The sequence below is a fragment of the Ochlerotatus camptorhynchus genome, unplaced genomic scaffold (assembly GCF_037179485.1).
Source record: "Ochlerotatus camptorhynchus isolate MF236.1 unplaced genomic scaffold, CSIRO-AGI_Acam_v1.1 ptg000007l, whole genome shotgun sequence".
NCBI classification, from domain to species: Eukaryota; Metazoa; Arthropoda; class Insecta; order Diptera; family Culicidae; genus Ochlerotatus; species Ochlerotatus camptorhynchus.
In genome coordinates, this window is record NW_027040499.1 from 4,084,042 (window position 1) to 4,094,153 (window position 10,112).

The 10,112-nt window shown below is 41.9% G+C and overlaps 2 protein-coding genes across 2 annotated transcripts; one reads left to right on the plus strand and one right to left on the minus strand.

Annotated features, from left to right (window-relative positions):
* The first annotated feature begins 5,779 nt into the window (after window positions 1-5,779).
* On the plus strand, window positions 5,780-6,495 carry LOC135697410 (mitochondrial import inner membrane translocase subunit Tim13-like). Its single transcript, XM_065217065.1, has 3 exons — window positions 5,780-6,117; window positions 6,187-6,255; window positions 6,317-6,495. Exons 1-3 carry the CDS (start codon window positions 6,016-6,018, stop codon window positions 6,413-6,415), a joined length of 270 nt encoding a protein of 89 aa, XP_065073137.1. The 5' UTR covers window positions 5,780-6,015; the 3' UTR covers window positions 6,416-6,495.
* Window positions 6,496-6,565: 70 nt separating this feature from the next.
* On the minus strand, window positions 6,566-7,326 carry LOC135697406 (uncharacterized). Its single transcript, XM_065217050.1, has 2 exons — window positions 7,131-7,326; window positions 6,566-7,038 (listed from the first exon to the last, which is right to left on the minus strand). The coding sequence occupies exons 1-2, from the start codon at window positions 7,203-7,205 to the stop codon at window positions 6,574-6,576; spliced, it is 540 nt and encodes a 179-aa protein (XP_065073122.1). The 5' UTR covers window positions 7,206-7,326; the 3' UTR covers window positions 6,566-6,573.
* Between the last annotated feature and the right edge of the window lie 2,786 nt (window positions 7,327-10,112).

A 10,112-nucleotide genomic window follows, 5' to 3' on the forward strand; every position in this document is an offset into this window, starting at 1 on the left:
CAACTTTGCTGAATCTTTTTCAGACGCTTGATCGCCGTCGAAAAAAAAGCTTTAAGCCGCTTAATGTCGTTCGTTTTTGTTCTGGAGTAACAGCAGATCTGTACTACCGTACACAGAAATTTTTCAGGGTGTAGCTGTTTGGTGCATGTTTGTTTATAAACGAATGATGCTGAGCTGTCAATAGCTCGCACTTGTTGGCGCTCAGTGTTAGGTACACCTCGAAAACGGAATCGGTGTAAGAGAATAAAAGCTGCCATCGCCAGTCAACATCAAGGTGGGACTGATTAGCATTTTCGAATTATATTGAGCAAGTTGGACTGAGAAAGAGTGTGAACTTGTGCATATGCAATAAAATAAAAATAAAATATATAATTTGATTTTTCCCGGTTTTGTTTCGGAATTCCCGGTTTTTTTTCCCGGTTTTTCCGGTCCATTTCAAATTCCCGGCTTTTTCCCGGTTCTGTGGCCACCCTGGTATATCACGTGATATACACTGTCTTGCAATAAGCACTCATACATCTAGTATTCACTGGAAATCTTATATATGAGTGCTCATTGCAAGACAGCCTATATTACGTGATATAGGCTGTAATGTGAACGGGGTATTAGCATAGAGGTAACTCTAAGACCAGAAGGTCCCGAAGAAACGTGCTCAACTTTTTGGCTCAGCTCTGGTACTCTCTTCGGTACCAAGCTAATCGATGCACCCCTCAAAACATAGGAAAATCCGTGAACCCCTCATTTTATCTGTCAACATTTCATAGCGAATCAAAACAAACATAGTGTAGTACTAGAATTTCGACTAGAATGGGGTACGTTAATCGTTTGCTTTGGACCAATAGGCTAGTCAAGTAGTGAGCCAATTTAAAATCTTTAGTTGCTACCGGTTGGTATTAGTGTTCTAAATGCACTTCCACAGTTATTAATTGAGAGCTTTCGATGCCAATACCAATGCATGAATTTGTATATTGTGTGGCAAGCCCAGGGAAGTCGAGAAAATTTCCGACCCGAAAGATTCCCTCGACCGGACTGGTAATCGAACCCATCAGTTAGGGACCGTTAGAGTCCCACCGTTAGGGACAAATCAATATCCATGGCGGTGAATTCATCCAATACATCCCCCAACAGCAACTGGTGCGGACTACGTAGATCACCATCCTTCGCACGGAGAGCTCCTCGCTGTGACTTGACGACCAGCTCGGTCGGTAGAAGTAACATTAACATTCTTGCTAATTGTGCATGTAAACCTTGGAAATTGCAACAACAATGCTAGATTTTAGATAAAATAGGTTATATTTTGCTAAATTTTGCCACTTTAAATTTACACTAGCGGCGAGAGTGACAAAGGTGGGAAATGCAAATGACGTTTCCCGGCTGGCAGTAAAAGTTGATATGAACACGGATTTTTGACAGTTGAACAATTTTTCTTTCAAATAAATGAACTTTTAAAATTACAAGCCAAAATTGAAAGAAGTACTTTCAAACTCATAGCAATACTTTCAGTTTGAATATATTCATAGTTAAAACTACGTATTATGAGAAATTTTCAATTTGAAAATGCTTTATTTTCATTGATACAGTTTTGGTTTTTTGTGTGTATACATCCATGGCGGTGGCTGTTACACCAACCATTTCATCGTCCAACGTCAGCCCAGTGGCAGGCGCGTAGGCAACATGTTATACCCTGGGGGGGGGGGGGACGTGCTGTCAAATCAGCCTACTGATCATTCTTGTATGAAACTGGTTCCAAACGTAAACAAACGCTGTAAGTTTCTTATGGCTTGTTTACGTTTGGAACCAGTTATGCGAGGCATGCGAGGTAGGCGACGATTGTTCGTATTTGACAGCCACCTCCCCCCTTGGTTATACCGTGACAGCGGGCCCAGCACAGCAAAATAAACGATTTGAGCCCGGGACATGCTGCCTACTGTCAAACGCTGCTGTTGGTATAGGCCTTGTCACTGGCTTGTCCAACGTATAATGACCGTTTTGACAAAATCTCAAATAGTTCAACAAATTATTTTTACTCTCCTGCCTTTTTGAACTTCCAACTAACAAAATAAGAAATTGTAATTACGAATCACATTAACTACACAGAAAAAGGAAAATCCTTTCTTTCCTCAGAAAAAGAACCTTCCGCTCTTTCCAATCTTACATGTTTTTGATGTTCTCGTTGCTCCACGCACCGTTCATCGACTTTGAGGAGGAAAAGCACAGCTTCATAATGAACGGGAAATTTGTGCATTTGTGATCGATCGCGCTGTGGTTGCACTTCATGATGGCGTTCACCGCCTGGGTTACGCTCGGGAATTCGACCAAACCGGAGGAGGAACTTTCCGATTTCAGCGGGAACATTCGCACTTGTGACGGGTGGCAGTCCTTGGTGATGAATGCAGTCAGCAGCAGATCCTCGGACGGCATACGGGTGGGGTATTGAAGAAGTGGAGAATGCGATTTTTGCTGGTCTGGGAAGCGATTGTTCTTGGAGGCGCTGTAGACCTTGAAGCTGATCGAATTGTCCGGCAGGGTGTACGGGTTGGTGGACTCTGACAAGTAGTTCTGCTTGGAAAATTGGCTGGTCCGCTTCGGGTCAGCGGTGCGTCCTTCATCAGTCCGACGTGTGTTCCGGTCGGTGTTGGTTTCCAGTTTTCCGCCAGATGATACTCGGGCGGTGAAAAATTCGGTGCAAATCCCCGTTTTCTCCCCCGGCTTCCAAAAGGGTTGGTTGACTAATGATTGAAGTTCGTTGTGCGGGGTCGGCCTTCCGCCAAAGATGGAAGGATCGTGTAGCAACGGAGCTCGTCCGTTGCAGGCATCCTTGGAGACGGATGCATACAGTGTGTAGTCCCAACTGGAGTCCGTGCCGTTTTTGAAAACATTGAAAAACGAAACAAAAACAAGAGCTGTTAAAATACCGGGTTGCCAAACAAGACATTATTCACAAGCAATCAAAAGTCAGTTCAATGAATTCTTGGCACTGCCGGTACAGCTGCGGCACACTGAGGTACACTGAGAAAAAAGTTGGCGCAAAATAAGTGTGTAGAGTTACCACCCCTTGAGTAACAATTACTCATTAATGGGTAAAATTTTACTCATTTAAGGGGCTGATCATTAACTAGGTAGACAGTTTTTTGGGATTATTGACCTCCCCCACACCCCCCCCCCCCCTCACCCTGCGTAGACAATTACCCATTCAATTTTTTTTTATTTGTATGGGCCATGGATTGTTTGCTCGTCATTTCAAGCAAGTGTTCCACGATTTCTCCGCTTCGCCAACACAAGTGATGGACGCTACTGCTGGGATGCCACGTGATGTGTTTAGTTTCGTTATTCCGCGCATTTCAGAAGACTTGGTGATAGCCGCAACATGCAAACTGAAGCTCTCGTTCGCCGCCGGACCTGACGGCATTCCGTCATCAGTTCTAAAACGTTGTGTAGCCAATCTCTGCCTTCTACTTGCGAGGCTATTCAATCTCTCGGCACAGCAATGTGAGTTCCATTGCCGCTGGAAACTTTCTTATCTGTTCCCAGTGTACAAAAAAGGAGATAAACGGAATGTCATAAATTATCGTGGAATCACCTCCCTGTGTGCCTACTCAAAACTGTTCGAGATTATCATAAATGGTGCTCTGTTCGCACGCTGCAAAAATTATAGCGGTACAGAACAACACGGTTTCTACCCGAAGCGCTCCGTGTCCACGAACCTGGTGCAGTTCACTTCTAACTGTCTGCGATGCATGGATTCAGGATGGCAAGTCGATGCTGCGTATATGGATCTAAAAGCTGCATTTGACACGGTGGACCATAATATCTTGCTGGCCAAGCTGGAGATACTTGACATCTCGTCAACTGCTGTGGATTGGTTCAGATCTTACTTGGTGAATCGCTATGTACATGTCAAGATTAAACGGTGCCGGTGGTGTAGTGGTAAGCGTGATTACCTTTCACCCCAGCAGGCCTGGGTTCAATCCCAGTCGGCGCCGCCGGGATGTTCTGAGGCATAACATCTCTGGTCACGCCTTCCTTCGGATGGGAAGTAAAGCCGTTGGTCCCCGGTTCATGAGTTGATGGGTCGATAGGTAGGGTCCAGGTGTGGGAGCTGCCTTCCTTGCACGTCGGTAGCATTGGTGCTCAGCACGGAAAACACAAGGGGGGGAGGTGGCTGTCAAATACGAACAATCGTCGCCTACCTCGCATAACTGGTTCCAAACGTAAACAAGCCATAAGAAACCTACAGCGTTTGTTTACGTTTGGAACCAGTTTCATACAAGATGATCAGTAGGCTGATTTGACAGCACGTCCCCCCAGGGAAAACAAGATCGACGGAAAAAACAAACCAAAGGAAAAAAAAATGTCAAGATTGGCGCGTCGGAATCGGATGTTTTCTCAAACAACTCGGGAGTCCCGCAAGGCAGTAACCTAGGACCGCTACTATTTTCGATCTTTTTAAACGACGTCGCCTTGCTGATACCATCAGGATGCCGCGTTTTCTATGCAGACAATACGAAAATCTACAAAATTATTAAAAGCCTCTAGGACTGCTGGGATCTCCAGAATATGTTAAGTATTTTTGCTGACTGGTGCTCAAGAAATTTGATGAGTCTAAGCATATAAAAATGTAACATTATTTCCTATCACCGAAAAATCGAACCAATCATGTTTGACTATGTTCTCTACGGACGCTGTCTTGCTCGTGCAGAGCACATAAAGGATCTCGGCGTTACCTTGGACTGCAGACTCACTTTCAGAATCCACTACAATGACATCATCTCCAGAGCTAATCGACAATTGGGCTTTATTTTCAAAATTGCCGACGAGTTTCGTGACCCGCTATGCCTCAGGTTACTTTACTGCTCGCTTGTGCGATCCTTATTGGAGTCAAGTTCAGTTGTTGGGTGCCCTTTCCATGCTAGCTGGATCACTAGAATTGAATCCGTTCAACGCAAGTTTGTGAGATATGCTCTTCGTGTCCTCAACTGGCGTGACCCAACGAACTTGCCACCGTACGAGGAGCGTTGCCGTCTCCTGGGAATCGAGCCATTAGAGGTGAGACGGACGGTCGCTCAAGCTATGTTCGCTGAAAAGCTGCTTACGGGTGACATTGACTGTCCAACACTGCTGTCACAGCTAAATATGTATGCCCCTGAGAGGTCTCTTCTTCAACGCGACTTTCTGTTTTTGGAACCACGGAGCCGGACTTAATCACAACACGAGCCAATTCGAGCCATCAGCCGGCAATTCAACAACTTTTTTTTTATATGTTCGATTTCAATGTATCAGCTGACGTGTTTCGTCATCGGCTACCGGCTACTTGGTCAGTTGAATTTTTCAATAAACAATAAACAATAATTTTCAAGTGCGAGGTTTGTTATCCCCACTTTCGCTTCAGCCATAAATGTTTGTTTGTTATTAGTTATCCTCACTTTCGGACCATCAATACTCGTGCGCATAGAATCCCTAATAAAAAATAACCATAAACGAACGATAACCCAAATCATTGAACTATTCCACAAATGGTTTGGATGATACCCAGAACACGTCGTTAAGCAAATTAACCATACAATTTTTATTAGGGATGGACTAAAGTCGTTATTTAGTATTTTGCGTTTACCGTGAGCTCTGATGTTGGATAAACTGATTGATCCATTACGCCCTTTTGAAAGAAGCGCACAGAACACATTGCACTCACACAGAAGCAACACTAGATGTCATTTGACGCAATGAGTTTGACATTTTGTTCCCTATCGGTGTATCGCGTGTATCGTTTGTGTGTGCAACCAGCGCACGGATTGTTCTCGTTCGCTCTTCTCGCATGGTCGACCCGCGGAGTGCGTGATTACACAATCTACCGGAGGCATTTACATGAGAATATTGTTCCGGTGTTTTCCCATATAATCCTGTTAGAAAAGGATCCAATCGAACCGAGTCACCTAACCACCACTAGATAGTGTTCACCTGCAGCCCGGTAGATCCGTGTTTGTGTTCATAAAATTCCCTAAAGAATCAATCCACCAAATGGAAATGTCGCTCGATAATCTATCATCGGCCCAGAAGGATGAGCTGATGGTTTCCGTCAAGCAGCAGATTGCTCTGGCCAATGCGCAGGAACTGCTCACGGTAAGACTCCCTTTGCGGGATGAAATTCTTTTGACTGTAGGGTAAATAACCATGCCGTTTGTTTTGTAGAAAATGACGGAAAAATGCTTCAAGAAGTGCGTCGGCAAGCCAGGACAAGAGCTGGACAGTTCCGAACAGGTAAATGCCGTTAGTTTTGAACCCAAGTAATCAACCTTCATCATCACCCTTCCAATTCCAGAAATGCATCGCCATGTGTATGGATCGGTTCATGGATTCGTGGAATCTGGTGTCCCGAACCTACACGCAACGAATCCAGAAAGAACAGAACAAAGGATAAGGAAGTTTCGAAGCTACCGGCTAATAGGGCGTACATTTTGTAAAGCAAATGAAAATAATACATTTAAAAATACACGTAAAGGCACTTAGGCTAATGATATAAAAAAAAAACTTCTGGGAATGTTTGTTGATCTATCTCTACGTCTGAACCAAAAACCATCAGGTAGTTATGGCAGAATCTCCTTCAACCGCATCCTCCGTTACGGTTTTGCTTTCAGTAATTTCTCTACTTACTTGTGATACCTCACTAGTTCCGCCACTAGACGATTGAACAGTCCGAATTTGTTCAATTAGCTGCAGCAAGATTGCTTCTCCCCCAAGGTCAGCATCATCGGTGGAGGTTTGGCGCAAAAATTCCTTCTTTAAGCGCACCCTGGGGCATGGCCTTTTGACGCCCGTCTCCGCTGAAAGCACTTGCTTCGTGTACGGAAGTTTGAGGCAATCCAACAAATCAAAAACCAGCCCTAACGCTAACGTTCGGCCGTCCATCTCCTGCTCCTCCGGTTCATCATCGTCCAGGTCCGATTTGTCACCACTGTTATAGGTGAGATCATTATCGTTTACCGCTTCCGTCATTTTACCATCATTTTCGATCACATCGTAAAGGTATGCGCGAAGTTTGGCCTAAGAACGGGATGAGGATCGAAATTCAAATAATATTATGCAAATTATTAATGGTTTTACCTTTTGGGAAATCTAGCTACTAATTTACTTACTTTGATTTCCAGCAGAGATCCATTTTCCTCCAGCTTTTTCAGCACCATGTCCCGAAATTCTACGTCCTCGTCCATTGCTACTTAAACTGGGCAACGGCTGGAGTATTACTTTTTTGTAACAACGTAAAAACGGTAAACAAACAACAGATTTTGTTGTGCAATAACGAAAACAAATAGATCACATCAGAAGCATCTCAGACCCACCGCCATCGCTTATACTAAACGGTATAATGTAATATAAATGTCATATATGACGTCAGCCGTTTGAACCGGTTGTAGAAACGTACAGTGGCATTGGACATTACACCATTATTTATTTTAGTTTATTAAGGCTGTGTTCTTCTTCTTCTTTACTTTATTTAACGTCGGTCTCTGTTCCGCAATCTAGTGCCATCGGTTGCCATCCATTGACGGCAATCGAATGTGTAGGAAGGCAGCTTCCACACCTGCGTAGGATATCGTACCCATTCAACACACATAGGCCGGGAACAACGGCTTCGTGAACTGCAAAATATGTACTCAAACCGCGAACCAGTCATTTACCAACCAAAACTGCCTGACACGGATGAATTTGACATTTAATCTAGCATTTGATACAATTTACTGGAATGGATGTAAAATATTTCAGATTACTGATTTTCCAGCTAAATTTAATTTTGCTGGACATGATCCAGCAATTCGTATTGCTACACTCAAAATAATCGACACGTTGAAACTACGCGAAAAATCCCGTAAGCTCTCTCTTTTTCCACTCCCCTCAGTTTTACATGACTCACGTAGAATGTATGTGATACCCCTTGAATATCAAAGGGAATCCCGATTAAGCACACATACTTAATCAATGGAATTTACGTGATTTTCTCATACAATGTTTCTATGTGCGTTTCACGAAAACCTTATGTGATTTCCACATTTGAAAAAAAAGAGTTCTACACTCAGAGTGGTGCAAAGTATGTGGTGATGTGCTAATGTCCGTTATTTTTGTAAAATAATTGCAAGATTTAAGTATAATTTTTAATTATATTATAGTTTTATTAATTTATGATTATCCTGATTTTCAAACATAATAAATTGTACTTTGACTATATGTTTTAGTATTACTTCTGCGTGAAGTCAACGATTTACATAGTTGAAGATGCTAACTTTCAAATAACAGACTGTAGTGGTAATTTTTATACGATAGATGGAGTACACACAAACAACAAAAATTGTATCAATAAAAATAATGCATTTTCATATTGAAAGGTTACCAAAATTCGTAGTATTAACTGCGAAAATATTCAAAATGAAAATTAAATTTTTTGTTTGTAAGTGTTTTTTTCACTTTTGACTTGTAATTTTAAAAGTGCATTTTTTAAAAGGAAAGTTGTTCAACTGTCAATATACCTTTTCACATCGATTTGTTTACTAGCAGCACTGAAGTTTCATTAGCCGTTTACTTCACGCCAAACTGTATTGCGTTCATTTTTGCAGCAGCAGAACCGTCTCGGATATTGAGTTAGTAATTAATTTTAGAAATGTCGAAAAACGCTTCTTCAACAGGTTCACATTTATTAAAAAATTACTTTTTTTCACAGCCTATGCTGCAGTCAATTTTTGAAACAAACAGCACCGACATTGACATCGAGAACCTGATGTTTTGCTTCCGCCTACAGACATTTTATTTTATTCATCATCCTGCCTGGCCTCAAGAACGGATGGAGATCAGCCGGGAGTAGTGTGGATACTTTAATATTGTATTCAACAAGCGATCGCGATAGGTATTCTGTTGGGAAGTTTCAGAACATTAGCGCCCGCCCTGAACTCGTGCAAGAGTGAGTGAGGTTTTTTGTCTTGATTTGAGATGCTGAAAATTGATCTTGGTGTTTTTCGTTTTAAACGCTGTACAGACTGAAGAGTTATAACATGTTATAACGCTTGTCAAAAAATTGCAACACAGAAACCACCATCAAGATAGCGCTATAAAATGTTATAACCATAGAGGTAACTCTAAGACCACTGGGTCCCGAAGAAAATCATTATTATTTTTGGCTCACTCAGTACCAGAACAACGGTCCCAAGCAGTCCCAAGCTATTTCACTCACCCCTGCATGTTCTGCATGAATCCACACACCCCTGATGTTATCTGTCAAACTTTCATAGCGAATCAAAACAAACATAGTGTAGTAATAGAATTTCAACTAGAATAGGGTACGTTAATCGTTTGCTTGGGACCAATAGGCTACTAAAGTGGTGAGCCAATTTAAAATCGTTAGTTTCGTATTGATTGTTGTTATAACTCTGTAGTCTGAACGTACTATTAGGCATGTCTTCATGGGTTTGTTCGCGTGTGGTCACTTTCTGCGCTAGTAACGTCGCTGATGGATAACGGAAGTAGAACCCAACGTTGGAGACTTTTATCAACCCATACTTATGCCGTGCTGGACATCGATGGAATCAAACTTCAACTGAAGAATCCCTGATCTCATCTTGGCTGGCGGGGCAGCTGCTCTTAGCTGAATGTGGTAACTATTTCCTGGAATCCTACCCTATTCGACTACACATACAGCCTTCATCAGCTGTGGCGTGGAGACTACGTAAGACGCTTATACGCGTGCCGGCACCGGACTGACATAATAAATATATTTTTGTATTTGTAGATTTTTATTTATCAAATAAAGAAAATATTTGGATTTAATATTTATTAGAATTGAATACTAAAAATGATTTTATAATCTTCAAAATACTTACATTTAAATTGAAAATGCTTTTTGTGTGAATCAAAACAGTACATATTATTTTAAATTTACCACATTTTCATGTCAAAAACTTGTTTTGAATTGAAAATAACCCACTTTTAATTTCAATACGCCGTGCTTTTCATTTGACAGTAGTACAATTCATCTTAAAAGTTTTAGCTTTTAAAAGTAGTGAACGGAAAACTTTTAATTAGACAATTGGTTGACTTTAGTTTGAAAGCTAACCGCTTTCTACCAAAAAGAA